General features: G+C 38.5%; 1 protein-coding gene across 1 annotated transcript in view; it reads left to right on the forward strand.

The window, feature by feature from the left end:
- The first annotated feature begins 9,749 nt into the window (after positions 1 to 9,749).
- The window catches only part of ATP9B (ATPase phospholipid transporting 9B (putative)), a 157,970-nt gene continuing 139,800 nt past the window's right edge, over positions 9,750 to 27,919 (forward strand). The window contains exons 1-2 of the mRNA XM_050308489.1: positions 9,750 to 9,872; positions 23,760 to 23,933. Coding sequence (XP_050164446.1) covers positions 9,778 to 9,872; positions 23,760 to 23,933 — 269 coding nt within the window. The 5' untranslated portion in view covers positions 9,750 to 9,777. The remainder of the gene's footprint in view (positions 9,873 to 23,759; positions 23,934 to 27,919) is intronic.

Raw genomic sequence — 27,919 nt, forward strand, 5'->3', positions numbered from 1 at the left:
CCTGCGGTATTCTAATCTACTAATGGGTCCCATTTACCCTGAATGCACAGCACACTTATTCTGGAGCAAAGCTCCATATCTTTTGATAAATCAGTAATGTAACATTTCTAGTCCTATGGATGACTGAGCAAGGTAAATCACATGAATCCTAGCTCAGTCTTAACTATTTGTTAAGAGAAGGAAGTATATCTAATTTTTCCTGTTTGTTTCTTCTCCAATGAAGTACAGGATGGAGGTTACCTATGCCAAAGTGCTCCATGAATCTGGGGCATGAAAGAAATTATCTTTCTTATTATCTTATAATCAGCCATTTGGAATTGTAGGAAGACTTAGACAGAATAATTACTGAAGCTGGAATTTAGCCAGAATGCCAAGGCTGAACACGTTTTCTGTTACAAATACTACTGTGGATCCTTTCCTGACTGCATGTGGCCAGGACCTGATTTTTTGCATATGTTATAGCAAGCTGTCATCTCCTTTCAGCCTTGTCCTAAATTAAGAATGACATATTACATCCAAATCATAGACCTGCATTATCAACAGCTCATAGAACAGTCTTCAACATAATCAGTGTAAGTAATTTACCAGATAAAAGAATGTTAATAGCAAGTACAGTATAATTTATGTGGACACAAATTGTACCTATCTTTCAGAAGAAGAAAGGCACTGCTGCGCACAAAGAGTGGATCAAGAGCAAGGTCAAGTGTAAGCACTTCTGTTTAACATGCACAGCCTGAAAACAGCAGGCAGAGCTTTCAAAGACAGATGGAAATTATACCCAATAAAGTTATTATAAATAATTGCTGTTTTTACTCTCCTAGTGGGTTTGATATGAGAGAGGCAGTTATAAATGGAAGACAAATTCTTTAGAAGGCATTTGATGAAGACCTTCTCATTTCACCAAGTTAGGGCTGAAAGTTTGTAACTTGTAATACTAGAAGGAAGCAGTCATTTTAGTTAGCTAAGTTTCTTAGCTAGCATATGTAGATATATATATGTATACACGCTCATATATGCCTGAAGAAAGGCAACTGAATGGAAGTCCACAAACCCCCTTATAGTTAGGCCATGCTACAGGCCCTCTTTTTCAAAATCTCCAGTTGTGTTCTTGCCTGAGCTGTCTGCGAAAAATCTTTCATGCTGTACCCACTGCAAGGGAGCAGAGGTATTGACATAAAGGCTCAAATCACTCATGTGCACCCCATTCACCTCACAATTAATGATACAATAATTCTATGACTCTATGAAGCTTAAGGCTACAGGTCTATTCTGAACTCCATTTTTTATGTACCACTGCACCCACATTGTTCATGTTTCAGAGAAGGCCCAAGGACACATTTCTTCTATCAGGGATGCTTCCACCTCCGCCAAGTCTTCAAATGGGAATCCTCTAATAACATCAGTTTTGTCTTTTGTTAAGAGACCATGTTGTGCATTACAAGTACAAAGAGAAACACGCTATAAAACATTAATTCTTGTTTTCCAGAAGAAAAGTCTTTGACCTTGAAATAAAGTTACCTTTATTTTCTTGAAAAAGTCATATAGAATTTGCAGGGCACCCCCTCCACAGCTTTTTTTCTTTAATACTGATCAACTCGCCTCTTTCAAGAAAGCAAGCTGTATGCAACTTGAGATTACACATGCTTCCTAGAAGATCAATATTTAATGGTGATGTGTATAACCATCCATACATTTCATAGAAAAAAGGGTTAGTCCTATGATCTGGGCAGGACAGCATGAGTCAGTCCTAATCCCAACTGAACCTGCTTGTAGGCAGATCATTTTAATCTGTATTGCCATACTGCACCAGAGGTCTGTGAAATTATTTTCATGCACCTGTCTTATGGAGGGAAAACTGATCACTCATATCTTTCCCTGTTTTAAATGGATTTTGTAGAAAGCCAAATAAAATCAAGAAGCTAGGAGAAAAGCATATAATCCCAAACAAAAGTCCATCTTCAGAAAAAAGCCTATCTTGTGCTATTGATAGAATTCATGGAAAGGATTGTGGCTTTTCTTTTTCTTTTTTTTTAATAGGAAATTTATGAGAGCAGAAAAATTCCCTAGAAGTCCCACTTTTCTGAAGAGCTTCTTCCTTGCCTCTTCACCTGCTCTCTTCTTGCCCCCCACCTTCTGACTGAAAGGTACAATGCTCATCTCTCTCTCTCTTTCCTTTCTTTTCAGCCTTTTAAACTTAATATAATAAATTTCCCTGAAGTCTGTACAAGACATGAACTCCTCTCGATTCCTTTCATAGAAAGTGAATTTGGGGTTAGAAGAATCTTTCTTTTTACCAAAAGACTGATAAATGGCGAGCCACGGCTGACTGTTCTATCATCCTTACAGTTGTACATACAATCTACAAAAGAAATTTATGTCATGTGTGTTTATTTCTCTTCCCTTAGCTGGTTGTTTCAATCTTGTTTTGTCTGTTGTATCTTGCACCTGTAATTTTGGTTATATTATTATTTTCCATGCCATCATGGGCTATGACTCCATGCCTCTGTAATCCAAGAAATTAAATCCTAGTGACTTCAATCTCTATTTATTTCAACCCTTATGTATTATGTCTAAGCAATGCACTAAAATTGTATATTGTCCCAGCCAGTTTTTGTGGATAACTTATTTACTCTGCTATCTGAAGTACATATTCCTTTTTAGTCTTAAGGTTCTTCACAACAACATTATCTACTTTCAAAAACTGCACTTGGCTACCAATTCTTCCAGATTTACATAAATTAGAACCAGACAAGGATACTGGAAGCTGCAGGGAGCTCATATTTATAGGCAAACCAGTCTTCATCCTGGTATTTTGGAGACCAAAACTGATGTTCTTTATCCAGTATTATTGAGGACAACCCTGATTTCAGTTTGCTTTGTAGAAAGAAGCTGACCCTTCTTAGTTCTATAAAAGAGTAATTAACCTTTTTTTTTTTTCCATTTATGGGGAATTTCCTAAGGAATGAGAGAAAACCTTTGCAAATTATAGAAGTAGACAAAAACCACTGGAATTATCTGTTGATTAGTGATGGGAAACAATGTCTTACTGAGAAATAATCAGTTGAGTGGGAACAGATTGCTGCTCAGTGGAATACTGGGGAAGAAGGTAGAGGATGTGGAAAGAAACAAGACATTGAAAGTGATGAGGTAGGAAAGTGATCTCTTCAGCTTATGCTGAGTTGATCTGACAGCAGCTGACATTCCTAATACCAGAAAAAGGGTGTGGTAGCAGTCCTGAGGCTAAGACTGTGCTAAGGACAACTGCATGAGCTTCAACAAGGCAAAGTGCTGGGTCCTGCACTTGAGTCCCAACAACCCCATGTAGTGCTACAGGCTTGGGGAAAAGTGGCTCAGCAGAAAGGATTTGGGGATACTAGTCAACAGCTGGCTGGATATGAGCCAGAAGTGTGTCCAGGTGGCCAAGAAGGCCAGTGGTATCCTGGCCTGTATCAGAAATATTGTGGCCAGCAGGACTAGGGAAGTGATTGTCCCTCTATAGTCAGAAGCAGTGGTGAGTCCTTTGACAAGTTCTGGGCCCCTCACTACAAAGAAGGACATTGAAGTGCTGGAACATGTTCAGAAAAGGGCAAGAGAGCTGGTGAAGGTTATACAAAACATGTCCTATGAGGAATGGCTGATGAAACTGGGGTTGCTTAGTCTGGAGAAGAGGAGGGTCAAAGGGACCTTTTGACTCTCTCCACCTGAAAGGAGATTGTAGTGAAGTAGTGATCAGTCTCTTCTGCTGTGTCTCAAGCAAAAGGATGAGAGGAAAGGACCTTAATGATTCTGTGACAATTATGTTTCCTATATGGATAAGAGGAAAAAGAAAAATCCATTAAGTTCCGAACTGCTGCTTGGAGTGAAATCAGTATACAAAGAGATGACATTTAGGTTTTAATAGAGGCCAGATGTGACAGGCTAAAATGTCTGAGAAAAAGTGGGTTTCAGAAGCAGGTCTGAGGCAAAAAAGAAACCTTTTTGCTATGATCCTGAGCTGATGGCTGGGGCAGACATAAAGAGATATCAGAGAAAGAGGAGATTTTAAGTATTTTCTGACTTTTGAAGGATATGCTATACAAGACACTAAGTATTTTGTCACTTATCATCTGGGAACCTTTTCTTCATCAACTTCTCTATAGCTCTCAGAACAAAGACCCCCTAATCCCACTTGAAGCTTTTTTTTTTTCTTGGTCACTACTGTAACAGAAACCACAAAAGGAAATCAGATCCAAGTGAGTCTGATACCAGCATTCACAACTCAAATACTCGAGTTTACACTTGGACCTTGTTTGTCCTTCCATGACCTTTTCAGAAGCTCTGAAACAACATGAAATTTGTAATTAATCCATGGGTGCATTTTCTTTCAGTTTGAAGAAGTAGTTAAAGCAGCTGTATTTATTTATTTGAAACATCAGCAGTATGGAATTTGATAAAATAAACACACTGAAAACACTCCAAAAAAAAACCCCAAACCTGTTGTTTGAAAGGGCTGATATGCTTTGCTGTTGATTTTGCACCACAGATCCTGGGAACATTTTATTGGATAGTCTCTTGTTTTAAGAGAAAATCAGAAGTTGGTAATCCAGCTCAAAAGTTTTGAGTCCATGGGATTTTTTTCTCCAACTAGAAATAAAAATCTAAAATTGAATTTAGATACATTAAGAGGATGAGAAAGAGTATCTCAGAAGCTAATGAGCAGGCATGAGATTTTGAAACATATATTGAAGCAATTTTTAACTTAGAGGTAAAAATAACTGAATAGATATGGTGAACAATTACTAGATGGTTCTCGCTGAAGGGCCACTGTAAAAGTACAGTAAAATAATGAGTATTGTATTTATCATTTTCTCCTTTTGTTTATCCACAATCAACAATTAATAGCTTAAGTGAAGGTATGACTGATAATTGTATCAGAAGTCACTGAAGTGTACCTTTGTTTCCAAACCAATTTTATTTAAGTACTCTAGGATTTGCTTTTTTGCCTCATCTATTGCCAAGTGAACTGGAGAAAATGCCTTTTCAGCCAGGCCTGTTATTGTCTAGGAGTCTAGCAAAATCCAAAATACAACATATACATTATTTTGCACATTGGAGAAGATATTGGAGAAGATATTCCACTAAGACTGACTTGGTGGAATACAGGTGAGGGTGGCACAGAGCTGGAGTGAAGCCAGTGTGGTGGGACACACAGTTTGGTAAGGATGAACTACAATAGGTGGAACAGAGATTTAGCAACCTATAAATACTGCAGAGATGCAGAGTTGACATTTACCAAAGAGAAGACCTTGAAGGAAGGTCTGAAAGAAATGTAACAGCTGGGAGCACAATTAATTGACAAACACTGAATGCTGTGAATATTAAAAATAAAATGTATAGAAATAGGATATTCTTTCTAGTAGAGATGTAGACAATAGTATTTTATTTATATGTGATCAGTATTTTGTTTCCAGTACTTATTGCATCCCAGGGTTTTTAATAGTATAGTAGTATTTAATATGATTATTTTTACTTCTTGTTGCTGTTTTTAAACTCATTGATTTTGGTGTATAACTGAATTGCATCCAGCTTCATTGTCTGAAATAATCTTTGAAAACAAGGATACTCTCAGGCTATACAGTATCTCCAATTTTGTTCTTTCCGAGAGCAAGACATTTTGTTACATCCTACGGATATGAAGATATGAAGGTATGAAGACTCTGCTATTAGAATTAGTAAAGCTGATAACTGCAGCTGTTTTAGCTCTCTCTATTTTGTACTTGTTTTGCTCCCTCGCTCTAACAGTGTAAAAATTTATTTGGTGTAGTTTTCATTGCTGCACTTAGCTCTTCCTATAAAGACAACCAGATTCTTTCTGTGTTGCTGTGCTTAGGTTTTGCCAGTGATTTTTTTAAGCCTCTAGGTGTCTTGGACCAATTTGCAATTTGCTGAAAATTTGAAGACAGATACTGAACTGGTTCATCACTGATGAATAAAGTTCCACAATTAAAACAGAGATACAAGGAGATTTGAAGGATCAGGTGAGAAAATACCTAGTATAGAAGTAATACAAATTTTGTATCATGTAACATTATGTAAGGCTTACTGAAACTTGTTTCTTTTGTTTTATATTAAACTGATTTTAGTATCACTTCCACAGATTTACTCCAGTATAAATGATTTTATAATTTGGCTCCAAGAAGATAGTGAAGAATGAATTATCTTCAAACTGCCTTTCATTTCCCCTCCCTTACCCTAGCCCAGACTGGATACATAAACAGGATTAGGAGGGAAGGAGCATTTAACCTTGAACATTTACAGCAGAAGTAGAATGGTAACACAAGTATAAATTATTATAAAATGCCCTCTGGGAATATCAGGCAGAACTAGCTACAGATAGGTTCTGCACCTGTAGCAGACACATGCAACAAATGCAAAACCGTTTCCATGCCAGCTCATTCCTACTCAAATCAAGAGTTCACAAGATCCGTAAATCATAGGTTCTGGATCTCTGCCACCTGTTATAAATGCAAAAAGATGCAAAAAAGAAGCATGGAAAGGACGATACAGAAATTTTATTTTAGAATGGTGTTATATTTACTTATTATCGTAAATGTATGTTATCATGATATTTAAGTGACAAATGTTACTTAACATTGAAATTAATTCCTGAAATGAAAAGCTTTTTCCACAAAGCAAAATAACACCTGCCTGAAAAGCCCGAATAGCAAAATCTGAATCAAAACCAAGTCTATTCTGTGACCTTTCAGTATTTCTAAATAGAAAAGGAAATATTATTTTCAAAATGCAGGCACATTTTCTAGTGGCATCTTGAAAACTCCCTACATATCATATGCCAAGGTCTCAATTTTGCATTAAAAAACTTTTATATAAATGTAAGGATTTTCTTTACAAAACATAAAACAGGATTCAAAGTTCCTGCCCTTAAGAGCTTTTACCATTTTATGAAAATACTGATGCAAAAAGGCAATTAGAATGATCAAGATGAAATCATGATAGATTTCCAGTAACTGTCTTAACTGCAAGTTTTAAACACATATTTGAAGTAATCAAAACTGCATGCATTTAAAATTATAAATATTCCATTTTGTCCCTTTCTTGGCTATTGATTTTCTAAAAAACTCATTTTCCTCTTCTTAGAGGGCTTTCTAATGAAAGCCTCTCTGCACACAGGTAATAGTGAAGTATTTTTCTCTTAAAACCTTAAAGTAGTCATAAATAAAATAATGCTTACAGAATACATGAGACTCAGTAAGAAATCAAGACTCTAGAGGCATTTATAGTTCCTAATGATTGTCTCATGCTGGGGCCCTTTACAAGTCTAACAATAATAAACCTTTCATTATATATGCTGGATCATGTATTTATCTATACATACAGAATCTACAAAGACATACACATAACTGACTAACAATAAAGGTAGTTACAGGCCAAATAATCTGTTAAGTAACCAGAAATATAACCAAATAACCGGAACCAAAGTTCTGCACAGACAAGAAGATTGATCTTAGGCTGCTAACTTGTGAATTAAGTGTTTTTCTGTTCAGTTCAAAAACTGCTCTGCCATGGGGCTTGAATCAAATAATAAACTGGAAACAAATTCTCTTGGCCTGCAGCAATTTCATTAGCCACATGAGGATTCTGAATATACTGTTGTTAATATCAAAGTTTAGAATTTTAAAGTTGTGAGATGTGCAGTTTTAGTAAGCATGTAGCCAGCAGGTACAAGAGGGACGTGACCCTTCCCCTCTGTATGGCCCTTGTACCTGTCCAGTTTTGGTCTTCTCATCACTATTATTCTGAAGTGAGTCTCCACAAGGGTGACTAAGATGGTCAGGGGCTGGAGAACATGATATATAAGGACAGATTGAGAGCTCAGCCTGCACAGCTTGGAGTAGAAAAGGTTAAGAGGAAACTTTGTGGCTGAATATAAGTAAGTAATGGGACAGTACAGATCAAATGGAGCATGGACTTTTCTCAGAGATGCACAGTTATGGCTGATTTCATGTTTCCCAGGTTGGAACATGGGAAATTCTGATTAATTATTAGCAATTCGTTTATCACAAGATAAACACTGCAATAGGTGGCCCAGAGAAGTTGTGGAAACACTGTGCTGTCCTTGGAGGTGCTCAATACTCCACTGCACATGGCCCTGAACAACCTGGTATCAAACTCCATGTCTTGGAGCATGGGCTTGGTCTAGGTGACATCTGGACATCCCTTTCAATCTATATTACAATTCTATGATTCGACTGTTGTACAGCCATCAACATTATAATGATTATCACAGCTACAAAGTTAAATAAACATCTCTCCCCTTCCTGACATTTCCAAGTGCAACACTTCGAATACCCAGCAAAGTCTTGCCCCATGCCCAGATGAGAAAATTTTCCTTTTATTCCTATATGGGCTTTGTGCCTCCCATGTAACTGTTGTTCTCGCTCTCCTGGTTCAGTTTCAAGTGTTCTGTGTCTGTCGGTGAGTTCAGTAACACATAATATGCCTGAAGTCAAAATACTGCTTAGAAATTGGCACTTGGCAAGCACTGCCAGTGCTCCATAACCTTCACTCCAGCAGATGGGAGCATCCTTCACTGTACTCTGCATATTGTGGTGCCTTATTCTAAGGTAGAAAGTACATCATAAGGTAAAGCAACACTTCTATCTGAAGTGTCTTTTTTTTTTCCCCTTTTGTGGGAAGTCTTTCATATGGTATTAGGCCTTTGGCTCTGCACAGCATCTGATTTCAGAGAAATACTGAGGGATAATATCCTACAGTAGGTCTATGAAAACTTCTGTCTTCCAAACCAGTTTTTGCTAGTGGTGACTTGTCTATTGATCCTTCCCCTGTGAGGTCCCATAGACTTGGTTCGTTCTCCCTGATATACAGAATGTCCATTTACAAGTGGCAATACCCATCTCTGTTCAATGTCAGGAAACCATCATTGTCAATTCACAGTGCTTTTATTTGTTTTTGGGGTTCCCATCAGTGTTCACTGACATCCAGCACAGGTGACAGCTGGCCCTCGCCCTCCAAGAGGTGGAAGGGGAGCCGACCCTACATCAACTTATACAAGAGTAGGTGAGCTGAGGAGAACCAGGATGGGATTTGTCTCCTGCAATTCCTGTTCAAGCCCCGAACTCAGGGCTCCCACGTGAACTGCCTGTGCTCCCCACGCTGCCAGGCCCGTGAATGGCACCCACACAGCCCCTGGCTCATCCTCTTTGCGGCTCCCCTGTCTGGGACTTCAGCAGCTGAATAATCACAGAATCTCAGAACGGGTCAGGCTGGAAGGGACCACAGAGGGTCATCTGGTCCAACCTCCCTGCTCCAGCAGGCTCATCCCAGAGCACACGGCACAGGATTGCATCCAGGCGGTTCTTGAGTATCTCCAGAGAGGGAGACTCCCCATCCTCTCTGGGCAACCTGTTCCAGTGCTCGGCCACCCGCACAGTAAAGAAATTCTTCCTCATGCTCAGGCGGAACTTCCTGCGCATCTGTTTCTGTCCGCTGCCTCTTGTCCTATTGCTTGGGGCCGCCGAGAAGAGCCAGGCTCCGTCCTCTAGGCTCCCCCGCTGCGGATACTCGCAGACATTTCTCTTTACATACCGAACTTCCCCTCAACCCGGCGATCCCGGATCCACCCCGCGATCCCGGATCCATCCCCGGCCCCACCGCCCCCTTGTTTACCCGGGGCCCCGCCCCCTGACGTCACCGCCGTCGGCCGTGACGTCACGGGGCGGGCGGCGCCCCGCGGGCGGCGGGGGGGGCGCCCCCAAGATGGCGGACCAGATCCCGCTGCGCCCGGTGCCGCGCAGCGCCCAGCGCAGGGCGGCCTATTACAGCAGCGCCGCCGCCGCGCAGCGACACAGCAGGTACGGCCAGCGCCGCCGCCGCACCTTGCCCCCTCCCTCGCCTAGCCTTCCCTCGCCCCCCGCGGCGGGCGGGGCGGTGCGCGCCCCTCGCCCATCCCTGCCGCCCTGCGGGGCTCCGGCGCCGCCCGCACGCTCCGCGGGGAGGGCGCGCAGGGGCGGCGGCGCCGCTGCGGAGAGGGGAGAGGGGGAGTGCCGGCAGCCCCCGGCTCCCGCAGACCTCCCCCCCCGGCGCTGGCCGCCCCTGCCGGCCCGCAGTTCCCGTGTCCCGGCGGCGGCAGGATGCGCAGGGCCGCTCCCCGGGCGGCCTTGGCTCCCCCCGGCCCCGCCGCCCGCAAACTCGCCGCGAATCGCGTCCCTTGCCAGGAGTTCACTTAGGAGCGGGATGCTCGCGGCGGGGGTGGGTGGGTGGGGGGAGGCGCGAATTTGGGCGTCCTTAGTCAATACGATGCGGGCTTGTTGTTGGGTTGTTAGCACGGGAACCATTCTTGCATGTGGGAGTTAAAATAACTTCGGATTTCTTGAAATACACTCTGTTGGTGCTTAAGCAATTTGAAGGAGCTGGTTTAAAGGTCTCACATCAGATTAAGTTTTCAGGCAGAGATTGAACGTTTCTTTGCTTCCCATTATTCTGAACAATTTCTAGGTACAGTGTTGTTGTGAGCAAGGAGAAACTTTGGTCCATAATCTTGGTATCTCCATTAGATAGCACTCTTACAGTAGAGGATATGACTATAGTAACTTTTTGAGGTTTTTTTTCCTCTTCTCTTGGTTTTCCTAGGGCGCTGGCTGTGAATACAAGGACTGGAGGGAGCACTTGTAGGATCTGAAGTAAATGGACTTGCTAAAACAGAATAGTTGGTGCTGTTGTTCTAGTCCAAATAAATCTGGTTCATAATGAGTAAAATGTATTTATTTTTTTGTCATAATGGAATAACTAACAAAAAATGTAGCTTCAAACTGTGCAAAATAGGTTAGGCTTAAATTACTTTGTCTTGTTTCTTAAACTAGATAAAAAATATTTTTTCAGTGAACATTCATGAGCTTGTAGGACAGTCCACCCTAGCTGGAGTCTTCATCTCACTAATACTCGAATGTCCAACAATTTGTAGTGGGTTTATCCTCTGTTTTGAGATAGGGCAGCATTATTATCATTATCCCCATACCTTAGAGAACTGAAGCAGGGAAAGTGCTTGCTAAAATTTGTTTCTTAGTAGATGTTGTTCTTGGGAATAAAGAGGAAGACTGCTTGGCAAAACCTCAGTCCAGAGCATCAAAGGTATTGGGGGCCTCTGTTGTAGGTTAACCAGGAGTGTTTTGGTGACTTGAAAAATGCTGTGGATATGATGGGTTGAGTCCATAAGGCATACAGATACAGAGGTTCATTGAAGGTATGTTTGCAAGCAATGATTGCATTTCTTTGTACAACCTGTTTAATCAGGGCTTTATAAGCAGATTTGGCAAGCTGTGAGATCTAGCAAGGAACCACCAATTCTGTATCTTCCCCTCTATCTTGTTTGATCAACATCACTCTCCAAAGATTGTGGATTACATTCCGTCCAGTTGAGATTACATCTTTAGAGTTATGGTCTTTCATCATCTGTGTTTCTCAAGTGCAGGTGATCTGTATTTAACTTACTCATCCTCCATACAAATGATTATCTATGATTTTCATTACTTTTGTTCAACTTCTTGCAGGTTTAAAAACTTTTAAAAATTGACAGGCTCATTTATTGTGTTTATTTTTTATCACTTGATTAGTAAATTGATCTTCTGAGCTCTGAGAATTAGAATACATATACCAACCTCTTCACTTGCTTTAATTGTTTATGTGTTTCTTAATGTGAGTTGAGTAAGTTGGTCATTCTCCTTCAAGAATACCTTGCCCTGGATTAGTGCAACCACCCGTTGTGTATTTGGAAGGTGTTGCCTGTAACAAAAACATGGAAATGCTTGTGTAGATTCTACTGCTATTTTGTGTAGAGTCAAAAGGGAAATATGGCAGTGCAGATAGTCAAATTACAACTTGTAAGTCTTATGACTCTAAAGTTGTAATTGAACTACAGCTTCTATGTCTTTATGAATGATTCATCCTGCTTTTCTAATCTTTATCTTCAGCACAGACGCTGAAGAAGCCTTGCATTCATATGGAAACTACAGCAAAGGTCCTGATGTTGCAGATACTTCTAAGAGTGTTGAGGTCACTGAGGTCTCTGATATGCAAAAAGTTATCGTGTGCACGTGTGCTTGATGATTTTGCCTAAAAGGGTATAATGCATATCTCTGAAGATGTCTAGAAACAAACACCAATAAAAGAGTTGGTATCGCAGATTTAATCCAGGATCACCTTAAATGTGCAGTGAGATTTAAAATGCTTGTTCTCATATGTTAGACTTGTATTCGTCATCATCAACCCTGGAGTAGTCAACTGCTAAACACAGGAAGGAAGTTAACTGTGCTATGCCTGTGTTGTCATGTGAGCTGGATGGAAGGAAAACAAGAAGCCTGCTGGAATTTTGAAGCTAATAAGGAGTTGAGCAGTAGTCAGCCCTCATTTATCCGTAAGCAAAATACCTGACTTGTTCAGGTGTTCTACACTTCCTGCTGAGAGTGTATGCTTGTATTTGGCCTGGTGTTGGGACTCCTGAGCTGGTATCAGAAAATCATGTCTTGCCAGCTGTCTCCTACGTGACATAAATTTAGTTACACTCCAGGTATTCACAAAGGTGATGTCATGAAGAACACCCAGTCATTGGAAGGAAACCTCTTGAGTGATTATTCATGGTGTGGGCTGCAGTAGTGACATAACTACATATATTTGGTTGTGGTAGGGCAAGTTACGGAACAGATCGACTGGTGTTTCTTGTCTCTGCAGTTTGCTCACTGATAGAGCAACTCTGGTTTAAGGCAACTGACTGTACTGTTATTTTTGAATTCTTATTCTTTTATGTCGTCAGTGAGTAAGAAAATTACACAAGAGGGAAAAAAGAACAACATAATAGGTAAATTGCTTAACAGCTGGTAAATTGTAGCTTATTTCATGTGAAGTATGTATAATAGAAAAAATGAAATCTATCCCAGACAAAATGGAATGGAAGTCTGCAGAACTTGAAGTTTGATGAGAATTCACATGCTTCCCTGATACTCTAAAAATATTAAACCAGTTTTTGTAGTACATAGAAAATACGATGATTTAATGTTGTAATACTGTTCTAATACTTTCAAAATGCTTTAAATGAAAGCTGTTCCCAGCAATCCTTGTGGTTATGATTTGCAGGGTGTTTGGTTCAGTTTCACAGTGAACCACCAGAAAAGACACATACAAATGTCAACAGGTAACACTCAATGCATATACAGTAATTCTGTGGGTTTAATTTCTGACATAGTCTGACATGAGCTTTAAAATAGTTTGATTCCTGCGACCTACTTCCAGTTTTGTTAGAAGTATGTGTTCTAGTTCTAAACTACAATGTGATTTTCATAGTGTAGATGTTATTCTTTATATGCCAGTGGCAAGTGATATGCCAGGTTTTTGATATTTCATGTTTAATAATTAAGACCAAGTAATTGAAACTATTATTTGGTGAGACCATGTAAGAATCAGAGTTGATAGTACCTAACATCTCTTGTAGAATGGCATTCGTTGAAAGCTCATAACTTACTTTGCTCTAACTGTGGGTCTGAAAAGCCTGGCCAAATGTCCATAATTGTTAAAAATCCAAGAGGTTGATATGTATCAGAAGAGTTTACCCGTTGAGTGGGTTATATGCAGTGATACTTGGTATTTCTTTGGTTTTCTGAAGTGTTACTAGTCTCTTTCCCTGGGTACTTCTGAATATTTAGAGCAAAAGTTGTTACAATATCTGTGCAGAGTTTTACAGGTTTCAATTTCATCTTCTCCCCCACACACCTGTTAATGGAATGATCCTACATATTTCATCCTGAAAATGAGCTTGAAAATGATGGATGAAGCTGAATGACTGACAATATTGACATTAATTTGAATTTTAATATAGCTTCTGTGATAAAGCATTCTGAAGATGGAACCAGATTTACTTTTGAACATCTGTGTCTTAAAACTGCTGTTGCAAAGTGACAGTAATTTCTTCAAACATCTGTTGTTTGACCAGAAGCAATAACTTGTTTAGTCCAGGAACATAAACTGTAAATGTCTGTTACTTTTTTTTTGGTAGAAATAGTATTGTTAACGCTATCTATCCTGCTGCTCTGGATGTGGTCACAGAAGCTCCTGACAGCTGAGCAGCTGTGGGAGTGTGGGGGAGCGGGTACTGCTTGTTAATTGTCTATATGTGTACTGGCACACCTGCACTTGCTTGTGGACAAACCTCATACCATCATCCTGGTTCCTGTGGTACTTTGTTTGAATCAGAACCCTTGTCTTGTGTTGGTTTTCCTCCATGACATACGTGCAGGAGTGGCACCTAAGTGGGCACAGCGTTACAGATCAGTCAGTCTAACCCACTCTCTGTGGGACAGAAATCTTTGTTGGAGGTAGCGACTCAAAGTGAGATGTATCGATTGTTACCGTCATACAAAAATTGCAGTTGTTGCAAGTTCAGTTGGTATCTGCTAGAAATGTCATGAACTCTGAACAACTACGTACGGTATTCCTGGTGTTTTAGGCTACAGCTGCTAATATATAGGTGTTGAAGTGTATTGGAAACAACAACACATTAAAACACACAACTGTACATTCATGCTGCTATATTCAAATGTTCACTTGAACACACCTCCATCTTTTTATTTTAGCATAAGGAGGAAAGGATCAAATGTGGTATAAAGAAATCTCATTAGAATAGTAGGAGAGTTATCTGTACTGTTACGCCATTGTTCCAGAGTAGGTCAATCATTAATGTCCTTTTGTTCTTTATCCAGGAGAATTCTTGCTCCTCTATTTTTATAGACTTCACCTGAAATTTAAAGTGTTTCTCTCGTTTGCAAAGTGAAACTTGATTTCATTAAAAAAAAAAAAAGGTCAAAATTGATCTAACTGTCTTGCAGGATATACTGCCCTCTGTCATTAGCCTTTCCTGGATTGTGGTTTTGGACAGAGATTCACCACTGGCGTTTGGAACTATGTCACTACATGACTTTTAGGCTTAGTCTGAGATGCCATCTCTTAATTCTGATTCTTCCAACAGGATTGTTTGTGTGGCAGCTTCATACTTGGGATGATGTATTTGTATAATAGTGATTGGGTCTATGTTTTCAAGACTCAAGTTATGAAGAACCACTAGTTTTTAGAGCAAGAAGTTAACAGTGATTTTTTAATTTTTTTCTAACTTTCTTCTCAATGCACATTTTATGCCCATTGTCCACATATTCACATTCCTGAACTGTGTTTTACTTTCTTTGCCAAAGACTTTATCCGTAGATTAATACTGCTTGTTGAGACTGACACCTGATTTAGGATAGGTGCAGATTCTGAGATTTTTGCCTGGGACAAAGATCAAAGTAGTTTGATCCATAAGTTTTGAAAAATAATCTTGCCATATGCTAATGTTTTCAGAGCTTTTTCTGCAGTATGCATTGTTAGTTGCTGTGGCTTTTGCTTTTCAGAGCAAAATTGAATGATTTAATGATGCAGAAACCATAGAGAGCTGCTCGTTTTAGCAACTGTTAGGTATTTTTACAATGACACTTTCACTGGTGTCATACCAGTAATACTTGTCATACCATGTAATACTTTCTCTGCACACACAAATTTTGATGACATAGGAACTTTAAGTGATTTTAGTGAAAAATGGGTTTTTAATTGCAGTTCTTTTACTTAACATTACTTAGAACTGTGTATTTGGAAAAAAGTTGTCCTTATGTTTTTCTCTTCACTACTAATACTCTTTCACACCAAGATAGGTTTATAGACAGTCGTATTTTTTAGCATGGTTATTCTTACAGTAATTATCCTGATCTGAAATGTTTTAATCATTAGGCAAAATAAAAAGTTTGAGAACTTCAAGTTACTATTGCAGATGATATTGTTGTTTGCCATGAGGACACGTGACTGCCTGTGCCATAGAATAAACTTTGTAATGTATTTCTAAGGTTGGTCATGTTTAAGCTATTATTTTTGCATGCCTTCCTGGTTTGTATCTATAGTATCTAAATACAGTGATTTGTATTGCTTGGGCAGGCATTTGGATTGCTAAGAACAGGGAGAGAAAACAATTGATTGGGCTACAATGTCAATAACAATACCCAGTGACAGTGATAAAATGGCCCCGTTGTTCTAATCAATGACATACCCTACTAATTAAAAATAGGGTTCTAGTGAATGTAGATGATGTTTCCTCAGGTCCTGCTGTGTATTTAGGTATTTCTGGTTCCTATTTGTTAAATACAGAGACTCACTCATCTTGTCATGGGTTGAAAAAGATCTTGTGTTAGGATATGCATAGTGATTTGTAAGGTAAGCAAAGAGGAGTAAAGAAAGGTGCCTTTTTCATGAAGGCTTCTTTACACAGATCTTCTCAATTTGCTTCTTCTGTATATTGTTCTGGTAAAGAAGGTGTGACATAGCATTCAGAGTATTTAGGTTTTGTAGGTGTCTGGTGGAACCTGTAGTTTTAGTATCTGTTTTAAGCAATTTTTGAGAAGCTACTGATGAAAGGGAGCTGCCTTGGTAATAACTTTGTATTCTACTTTTAGACCTTTATCTAAACAAATACTATGATTTTGCCTTTAGTTCTTCATGGCAGAAGATGCCAGCTTTCTTTTTTTTTTTTTTTTTCTTAGTTTAGTGGTGGTAGTAGTTCACAAATGCTGCCTTATGGTTTTCCAGACTATCTCTCTCTATAATTTAGGGCCTGGAGGGGTGATGATTTATTTAGTCTTATTGCAGAATTTGGTCTTATTCATCTCAGTGACACAGTCAGTAATAAACTTGCCTGCATACAGTAGAAGTACTTTTTCCTTCTATTTTGGGTGGATAAACATGCACTATGAGGACAGTTGCTGTACTAGGTTTTTAAAGATTCTGTTATGCAAAGACACAAAAGCAAAATTATCCATTGAAACTGGATATAAATGTTCAGCTCCACAAATATTCAGCTTTCTTAAAAGTTGGTTGGTTGGTTTTTTGTTTGTTTTTTGTTTGGGTTTTTGTTTGATTTTTTTGTTTTGTTTGTTTGTTTGTGTTTTTTGGTAGTTTGTGTGGTTTTTTTTTTTTTTAATAACTGTTGGAATACTGTGGTTACTGTTGTCTTCTGTTAAGAGATCTCTGACACACCTGTCCCTGCTAGTGCATATAAATTTGCAATAGGATTATTTTGTGTATGACTGTGTATTTTTTTTAGGCCAGGACTTGTATTCGGAGGCTACCCAAATAATGCTGATTAGGGGTGCACTTCCATTAGAGGCTCAGCTAAAGCTGAATAGGGACAAATAGTGTCAAGCTCTAATCAATTCTAAAAACTTCAGAATAGTTTTTCTGTGTTTTGTAGGAAGAGTTTAAAGAAAATTCTTTTAATTTCATGCACTTAACCACAGAAGACTTTTCCACTTTCAACTGCTGTTGAAATCTAGGAACAGCATGATTGCTTTGTACTTTACTAGAATTTAGTGCTGTGTAAAGCATAGAGGTGTTTCAAATTAGAGGAAAAATGTAACTCCCAATTCTTAGAAATGCAGAAGAATATTTGAGGAAAATAAGTATTTTTAATTGGATTTTTCTTGGATAGGTTCTAGCAAAGCAATCTGTTTTATGGAGACACTGGTTATGTGAATAAGAGGGGCAGTAATATGAAAATACCTTTTATACTTATAAACGTGGTTATGGATGAATGTGCCTCTCTTAATAAAATTTTTACTGCTGCGATTTCCTGGGAATTTTTATTATTTTACAGGACGGGATCTGAGCAGTTTTGTCAGTGATACAGGCAGCCTACAGCAGTTGCTGTAGGCTTACTCTGTGTCTTCCTCTGTTCATGACCAGAAGCAAAGGGAGCCCTGTGGCTGCCACAGTCAGTCAGCCAGATCACCAGCACTTGGTGTGATGGGACACAGTCATAGCAGTGGATGGGAGTAGCTCACCTACCAGGAACTGGTCTTTTCAGATTTTCTACTCAGATAGAACTTCTTCCACTGCTACCTCTCTTCCATGCTACTGTGCATCCCACAGCCATCTCCTTTGTGCAATACCTGTGTAGACTCATGGCCACACTTTCATTTTTCCTTCCACACTAGCTTTGAGAAATACTACTTTAAGGCATGAGATTTGGTTTACCTTCCTGTGAATTGTGGTGTATAGCACAATTGATAGGTAACAAGGAATCAGTATTTATGCAGTGTCTGACACAGTGATTTCTCTCTCGGTCTTTTAAGGAGGTAGATAAAAAACCTCTTCATAGATGCTGCTTCTGCATTTGTCAAGTGAGTAAAACCAGGGAAGTGTGCAATCACATTTGCCCTGTGCCTGGCACCTTCATGCTGCACCCTGGAACACTGCTCTTTTAAAGTAATGGAAAGCTGGCAGAAAATACAGAAATTATTATGGATCTAAATAAGTAGCCAAATTAGAATTAAAGAAATTAAAATGGTTTCCATTAGCAGTTATGGTATGTATGGAACTTTGCAGCCATCAAAGTGAAATGATGCAGCCACATGTGACTTGAGGCATCATTTTCACAGCAGATATTTATATCAAAATTTCACTTAAAAGTATTTATTGTACATGGTTTTCTTTCAGTTAAATCTGTTAAATGATATTCCTAATAACAGTTAGATTTTGTTGAAAGTTGTTTAATATTAATGTTTCTTTTTCCTTAGGAAACCATTATTTTTTCAAGATATTTTCATCATACCTGATTTAGTAGCAGTCATGCTGAGAGTTTTGATGTCTTCACTCTAGCTTCTTTATTCATGTTGCTTTCAGTGCTTCCCTATTTTAATACAGGTTTCTAGGATTATACTTAATTGATTTGTCGCTCAGGGAAAATCAGCACTTCAAGCAATTAAGTGCAGAAAAATACTAGGTAACAAAGACACAAAGATTTTTGTCCTCATCCTAGTTATGAAAAATCCATTATTCATTATCTTACTGTTTTTAAATACTGAAGTACAATTTTCTAACACAATAGCAAAATTGCTTTTGAAACAGAATAAATTGCTTGCCACTTCAGAAGCTGTATTTTGAAGTCAGGATTACCAAACGTGATGGTGCTTATGCTCATTATCTTCACTGCTTGGTGAAGCTCTGTATTTAAGAGTGCAAACCTAGATACCGATTGTGGAAAAAAACTTGTTTTTAATATAATGGCAAACAAACCTTAAGGAAATTATGGTTAGGACATCAGTGTACTCTGAAAATATTATCACATTTTCAAAGTAGATTTAAATATTATGTGTGTCTGTGATTGTGTTTCTCAGTCATGTCTCTCCCATGATTCTCTTGCATTAGCATGTTCCTTCAAATGCCATTTAACCATGTTTGCTGTGTTACCTTTGTATATAAGGAATATTATTTTCCAGATCATACACTGGTTAACTTTGTGTGGAAGAAAAAGGCATCTGTTACCTTGTGGTGTGTTGCTGTACACTCCAGTACAGCTCGCAGACTGTGATTTCACTGGATGATGTTACAAATACACCATTAATTGGATCTTCAAGAGCAAAAGACAATGCAACAGAAACTCTGTATCAAAACTGTGATAATGTAATTTGCAAATTTAACTGGGAGAGATTATAAAAGCATTGAACACGAGTCTGTTTAAACGCAGGCCTGTCTTACTAGAAGTCTTAGCATAAAGTAAGGTCTTAAGTTTTTTTCGAAGCAGAGGTTTTATTACCTAGTGTTAATCTAGTCTGAGAGTACTTCATATAATTTAGTATAATGTGCATGTTAACCTGTGTTTTGTGAAGAGAATTTTTTGTATAATGTTTTTTCCTAATGACCACTGATAATAATAGTAAGGGAAGCTATATTGCTAGAATGTCATATTACACTAAACATCAGATGCAGCTTTTTGCAAACAACATTGTGAAGATCAAGTTTTTCATGTTTGTCTTTATTTTTTTTTTTTTTAAATGGGTACTGGTAGTAATAATTCTGAAAGCATTTTCCATGCCCTATTTTCACATAATTAACTTTCTGGGAACTTGTAACTATTAGCAGTTACACAGCTTTGTTAGTTTGAAACTCTGGTTGTATTTTCTGCAGTGTGGTTGTGCTTTTGCATGTTCTGCAATAGACGAAGATTTCTTGTCACAAGGTCTAATGTGCTTAAGGTTCCAGTACTCAGTTGATTTGCAGCTGGGGATGGAAGGTGTTTATTTATTATTATTATTATTCCTAGTTATGCATTGTTTTCCAATCTGGTCTGAATACATTGTTAACATCCCTTAATGATGTACCATACCGTGTTATTCCAAGGAGGTGCAGAAATCAGCCAAAGAAAAGAGGGAGTGTCTAGCTAATGACTTGTTAATCAGTAGTGGGTTTGGGTTTTTTTTCCCCTTCCTTATTAGATCTTTCTTCTTGACTGTATTAATACCAATTTATTATATAGCCAGTGTAAAGTATGTGGTGTACTTTTTCAGTAGAAATCTAATAATTACAATTCAATCCCTTCCTTCCTTTCCTGGCATCCAAAAAGTTTAGTAACTGCTTTAATATATATTTCTTGATACAATAGGGCTCAACACAGAAAATCTATGGGAAAAGGTTTCAGGTTTTTGTATTAAATATATAGTGAGTTGAAAAAATGCAAATCAAGTGATGGTGTGTTTTTGTGATTAGTCCTGGTATTTGTAATACTACTTTCCTTTTAAAATACTGGATTTGTCTACCAAGACTTTGAACAGAATACTGCTGTTCTCTCTCAGCAGAACTCTCCCCTGCTCAAGCAAGGCCACCTAGAGCTGGTTGCCCAGGATCATGTCCAGAGAGCTTTTAATCATCTCAAAGGATGGAGATCCCACAATGTCCCTGGACAGCCCTTGTCAGTGCTCACTCATCCTCATGTTAAAAAAGTGTTTAATGAAGGCACTTCCCATGTTTCAGTTCGTGCCCATCGCCTTCTGGTCACAACTGAAGACAGCCTTGCTCAGCCATCTTTCCAACCTCTCTTCAGGTGTTTGTTCTTAAGAATTAATAAGATCCAGTCCAGGATAGCAGTAGCTTTCTTTGAGGCAAGGGTATTGAGGCAAGGTTGCTGGCTTATGTTCAACTTGGTGTTCACCAGGATCCCCAGGTCCTTTTCTGCCAAGTTCATTTCCTGTAGTATCCCCCAGTATAGAGTGGTGTTTGGGGTTGTTCAGGTGAAGGAATTTGCAATTCTTCTTGCTGAGCTTCCTGAGGTTCCCATCAACCTATTTCTTCAGCCTGTCAGGTTTGTGCTGGATGGCAACATGCTCATCTGGCCTATCGTCACTCCCTCCGGTTTTATGTCATCTGCAAACTTGCTGAGGGTACGCTTTGCCCCATCATCCACATCATTAATCAAGATGTTAACCAGGACTGGACCCTGTATGGACCTCTGGGGTACACTGACCTAGTTTACTGACCTCCAACTAGGCTTTGTGCCACTGATCACCACCCTCTGGACCTGGCCATTCAGACAGAGTGGCCATTCAATCCACCTCAATGTCTGCCCATCCGGCTACTAGCAGCAGTTTGTCTATGAGAATTTTATAGGAGACAGTGTCAAAGACTTTACTGAGGTCCAGGCAGGCACTATCCACTGCTCTCCCCTCATCTCCCAGGCCAATTATTTCATCTTAAAAGTTTATCAAACTAATCAAGTATGACTTCCCCTGGGTGAAGCCATGCTGACTACTCCTGATTTTCTGGTCCTTTGTGTGAAAGGTTTCCAGAATGAGCTGCTCTATCACCTTCTCAGGGGTCATGGTGAGATGGATGGGTCTGAACAGGTTCCCTGGGTCCTCCTTCTTGCCCTTCTTGAAAATAGGAGTGGCATTTGCTTTCCTGCAATCTTCAGTCACTTCTCCCAGTTGCCATGATTAATCAAAAATTATTGAAAGTGGCCTTGCCATGACAGCTGACAGGTTCCTCAGTACTTGTGAATGCATTCCATCAGGACCCATAGGCTTTTTTATATTCTTATATATATCAAGAGATATATCAAAGTATATATTCCATTTGCTTAAATGTTCCCTGACCCTCATCTTCCATGCCTTAAGCTTTCCTCTTGTTCTCTGAGACCTGGGTCTCCAAGACAAGCCAGTCTTGTTAGTCAAGGCTGAGGCAAAGAAGAATCCAATGCCTCAGCCTCTTGCATGTCCTGTGTAACTATCTGTCCTTATTTCTACCCTCTGTACACATCATTTTTGTGTTTGAGTTTGAACAACTCCTTGTTTGTCCAGTCAGGACCTCCTGACATTTTTACCTAACTTCCTATTCACTGGGATGGGAATCTCTTGAGCTTGGAGGAGCTGATCCTTAAATACTGATCAGCTTTTTTGGGCCCCTCTTCCTTCCCCTTATTCCATGGGGCTCTTTGAAAGCAGGCTTTGAAAAGGCCAGATCTGTTCTGATTTCCAGGGTTGTAAGCTGGTTTGCCACCCTCCCTGCTCTCAGTGTCTTGGACTCCACCATGTTGTGGTCACTGTACTCAAGGTTGTGCTTGGCCTTCATGTCCCCAGTGAGCCATTCTTGCTTGGGTAGTATGAAGTTCAGCAGGGCAGCTCTCCTTGTTGCTCCTCCCGAGTAATTAGGGGAGGAAGTTGTCAAAGCACTGCAGGACCCTCCAGGATCACCTGTGTGTTGTTCTTCTAGCAGATACCAGAGTTGTGAAAGTTCCCCATGAAGACCAGGGCCTGAGAGCTCCTTTCTGCCTGCAAAAGGCCTCATCTGCTTATTCTTCAGGTAGTCTCCAGCAGGCACCTACTAAAATGTTGCCTCTACCTGTCCTCTCTTTAATCCTAACACAGAAGCCCTCAGTTGCCTCCTCATCCATCCCCAGGCAGGGCTCTGTGCACTTCAGCTGCTCACTTGCATAAAGGGAATGAATTTTTGGTTTTGTTAATTACTATTTTTATGGAGATTGTTTTTATGTTGCCGTGGGGAAAATGGGACAGTCCCAGGATTTGCCTTGTAAGAGATGACTTTACAATACAACTTCATAAAAATCAAACTTACTAATTGTGAGTAATAGTGCAGCTTCTTTCAGTCATCTTCACAAAGATATAGAAGTATGAAATAAGCTCGTCAATTTACATTCACTGAGGGGAATTTTCTTATTGAGTACTCCAGTGTTTTGTCTTAGCATAAAAAATGTTCCAGAAATGTAAAATTCGAGTGGATAGTAGTTTCTGGAGAGGAAAGGACCGTTGTTAGCTTAATGTTGTTTCCATGGGTCCCACAGGCAAATCTGTTTTGACTCATTGAATGTTTGTGTGTAGAATTATAAAAGTAACTATAATGTTTTAGTAATTGAAGCTAAGATACTGATGAGCTGTATAGAAAGTGAGACTTGAGGGCCTGTGCACACAGGAACAAACATCAGAAAAGCAGGTTAAAAAGCTTGGTGGAAATATAAAGTCTGTACTTCCATGAAAACTCAGTCACTTATATCTGCTATAAGCTTGCAAAGTATATCTTTAACAAAATCTCGTGAAGAATTCTTTGGAAAGTAGGAAGCTGCAACTCTGTATGCACAGATTATATAAGAAACACTTCCTGGAATGATTTGACAATGATTAATTGCAGACCTTTTTGCTATATTACACAATTGTAACTGAAATCAGAATTTCTTGTTAATATGTTAGCACAAATACATGAGTTGTTCAGATGAAAATATCCCCCTAATAAAATTCCATATGGCAAAAATAAACATGTTACTTTAGGAGATTCCCAGTAATAAAAAGTGATGTATTGGCTATTTATTTAGTGCTTTTATTTAATTTTGCCAGGTACCAAGTGGAAGATGAGTCCTCTCATTTGGATGAAATGCCACTAATGATGTCAGAAGAAGGCTTTGAAAATGATGAGAGTGATTACCATACTCTACCAAGAGCCAGAATTTCTCAGAGAAGAAGAGGCTTAGAATGGTTTATCTGTGGCGGCTGGAAGTTCCTTTGCACTAGGTTTGTTACATACTAGCACTTTTTATTAAAGTATTAAACAAATTAAGTAAATAGTAACTTTATGTCATGTGATATGTGCAGAGTACAGAACACATAATAATTTGCTTGTCATGAATGTTTTGATTTATTTACCTGCATTTTCCCTGCTAGGACATTGCCAGCTGTTCATAGAAAAAGCTCTGAAAAGCTGCTGCTGCGTGCTTCTCCTGTCTACTTTGCTGACTTGCAAGAAAAAGAGAGGCTTCTAAGAGAGATCATGTACTAAACTTGTATTAATCTGAGGTCCATAATCTGGCATTTAAACCTATTTCTCACTACTGCTCAAAATCACATCAGGGTAGAAGGGGTAAATCTTTTACTTTTGAGGACCTTAGTGTGTTAAGTTGACAATATATAAATTTTATTGATGTTGCTGAAGGGAAGAAGTACTGTCATTAACTAATGATTACCTATCCCTTAAACTTAAAAGGTTAAAGTATAAATGTAACTGGTGGTCTTGGAGTGAATTACAACTGGGATTAGCTCTTGTGACTTGTTTCTTATGAAGAAACTTCCTGTGCCATACTCTGTTGTATGCAGTTGCCTTGGAGTAGTAATTTTCTAATGAATTGTTAGCAAAATTTCTGAATATAGAAATTGCTATTAGGATGATTAAAAATCTTATTTTTTCTTTAATCCTGAATGATAAAATCTGAGAATCAGTCAGTTGAAGTGAGTGAAGCATTTTCAGTGAATTTAAGTGATGAATGCTTTTTTTGGCAGATGATTTTAGAATTAAGTTACATAGAAGTCTTCACAGGTGGTTTTCATGGCACTTCAAGAGGCCTGGTACTGTTCTTTTACCTAAACAAAGCTCTGTTTATACATCTTCAGTTTTTTGAAATAGTTACATTCTACAGCTTTAAAAAAATACAATCTGGGTTGATTTCTTTTTATATAATAATTAAACAAAACCTTATGGATTATTAATTTTATCATAGGGAATAAGTGTTTGGAAATGGGTTTTGGAAACAATGTTTCTGTTACAGAACTAGACTGTAATTTAAAAAAAAAAGTAAGTATTTAAAAGAGGCTGTTAATCTTTTGGATGGGTCTTAAAGTTGAAATACATTTCAAATAATTTGTTTTATGTGAGTTGAGTTCTGTAGGTATTAGTGATTATTAGTTACTGTGGTTACATTCCTGTAAGTTTCATGAAAACAGGTGGACCAGTAAAAACTGCACCCTGACTGTTTGGATTTATGCTGTTTGGCTAGAGATAAACTCATCCTGCAATTGTCTGTGTTGGAACTAAGTAACCATTGTAAGTGACTGACACAAGAAAGTGTCATTAGTCCCGAGGACTGCAAAATTTCATGATCCTGCTTGTTTTTTAAAATCGGTAGGTACATATTAACTTTCAGTGGAGCTCAAGCCTAAAAACTTTTGAATTTACTTGTTAAAATACTTGAGCCATATTTGTGATGGATTTTTGAGAATGAAAAGAGAAAAGAAATTGCACTATGGATTAATTTTTTTTACTACATCTTACACATATTTTACTGCTAATGTAGGTGTGTAAAAGAAAAGCCTTCACTAAGGAAAAGGCCTTAGAGGAGTCTGACTTCTGCTTTGCTAAGTTCCTGAACTGAGTTTGAACACAGAGTCCATTCAGTCTTCTATTTATACCTAGAGGCATTTTATTCACATTAGAATTTTCTACAATGAAACATTATAGCTGATAATTTTCATTTTTCATGGAAAAAATAATGAAAAAATGATGACGAGATCCTAGTAGAAGCTTGACATTTCAGTAGGATATTAAGAGGCAGAGGATACTCCCACAGGAAAGGTACAGATCCCTATTTAGATGAGATGGATAAAATTACCTGGAAGGAAGGTGCATCCCATGGTATCTTAACTACTGGTCCAGGCTGGATAAAAACCTCATCTTGGGTGAGTGCCTTTGAGTGAGTATGTAAATACCCATTGTGGTGATAGGGAGATTTCATCTGGGCTGAGAGCACCATTGAAGCTTTGTTATTGACAAAAGTCAGGGAGGTACAGTCAGTGTAAGTTATTCTTTTTGATGGTTTCTCATTATAGGAAAATGTTACGAATTTTTGCTGGGACCCACAGAATACTTAAGCTTTTGAAATGCCTGCAGTTTACCTGGGATCATGCAGGAAGCCTGGAGGCTACTGTATTATATAACTTAGGCAGTTATTACTTATTCAAAGTGTAGAATGAGTTGCAGTGTTTTTATGGGTTGTAAAGTATTGATTTGGGATAGAATTGTGTCTTGATGCCTTCACACTTGAAATGAAGAAGAACATCTGAGAAAACAATTTGCATGTTTGTTAGTATATATGAGTTACATAAACAATAGAAACTTATTTCCAGAAGACAAACTGCATTCTTCTAAGTGTAATGTAAGATTCTGAGACCCATTCAGTTAAACAGAATTTAAAATTTTGCCTTGTTTTTATGGAAATCAGTATCTCATACCTGAACCTGAGTGAAGTTGAAATCTCAACCTCCACATACAGAATTTCTTTTTGTGCTTTAAACTAAATTGTAAATTTTTCAAAGCCGTGACAGAAAGATGAACACAATAAAAGGCTAAGCATTTGTCTGGAGCCGAGCTCAGGGGGCCCCTGTTTTTTTCTGGGTTCTCAGTGAAAAGTCTTGTGTTTGTGTTCAAAATCACTTTACTTGTTGCAAACAAACAAAAAACCCCATACCCACTAGGGGGTTTTGTCCGTCTTGCATTGTTAGGTCTAATCTCATTTTTGTGAGAGGAAGTTTTCCATCTCTTACTTTACTGCTTTAGAATTTTATGTTGTATAAATTTTGTGTTACATCACAAACTGGTACTGTTTAGTTGAAAAAGTTTCACCCATTTTGCGGAGCAGATATGGATGGTTTGATAAAGTTCACTCTACTTGAAAAATGATTTTGTAAAAATCCTTTATCCAGCTTTTAACTTCTGTTTAAACAATAGACTTGTTGATCAGAACTGAATTGTGTGAATTTTATTTGCAAATCTGCAGCTCTTTCAACAGTTTTTACATTTGGAAGAAAAAATCATAATTAAATCAAATGTTGTCTTTGATTTTGAACAAATTGGAGACTTAATTCAACCAATATAACTTTTAACTTCAGAAACCGCTTATTTCTCACTTTCATAGCACAGTTAAGAGAAAACTTTGTGATATAGCAGCTGTTTTGTAGTTGTAATCATTTCCCCTTTAACTTACAAATTCTCTTCAAGCTTGTGAAATTATAATGCACATAGATCAATACTCTGGAGTTCTTTGGGCTGGATTGATTTCTTTCTCATGAGATTTACATTCCACTTGTTATCAAAAAACACTTTGTCCCTATGAAAATGGTGCCATTGAATGGCATTTCCATATGAAGTGAAGGGGATATCAAATGCTGGGATTAATTTGGGCTCTAAGATGGCCTGTACGCTTTCAATTAATCTGCAACGCATTTGTTATGCAGAAGCATGGGAAAATGCTGATCTTTTAAGAATGACATGACCACTGTGTTGCTTTTGGCCTGATTACTGAAGCTACCTGTTGAGTACAATAATTACAGTATGTTTTCTTTGCAGAACTAGTTTCTGCTACTTAAAACCTAATAAGGAAAAGCTGACCCTTGCAGACAATATAGAGCTTTTATATTATCTTCCCATTCTGATGAAAATGCTGTTTTGTGAAAGATACTGGCAGTTAAGCTTGTAGGATAAAAGTAATGAAAAGAGAAAATAAAAAAAGCCTTTTATTATTAGAGCTGCAGAGTCAGTTGAGACTTTCACTTTAGCTTTTGACTTCGAGAGATACGCTCTATTTATGAAAAAGTTAAGGGTTCTTATTTAACAATTACTGCAGGTTTTGATTTGTTGGTGGGGGTTTTGGTTTTTTTGTTTGATTGGTTGGGTTTTCCTGTTGGTTTTTTGTTTGTTTGTTTATTTTAATTTAAATATGGCATTGGTTACT

The sequence above is a fragment of the Myiozetetes cayanensis genome, unplaced genomic scaffold (assembly GCF_022539395.1).
Source record: "Myiozetetes cayanensis isolate MyiCay16 unplaced genomic scaffold, myiCay2020 scf1, whole genome shotgun sequence".
Lineage (NCBI taxonomy): Eukaryota > Metazoa > Chordata > Aves > Passeriformes > Tyrannidae > Myiozetetes > Myiozetetes cayanensis.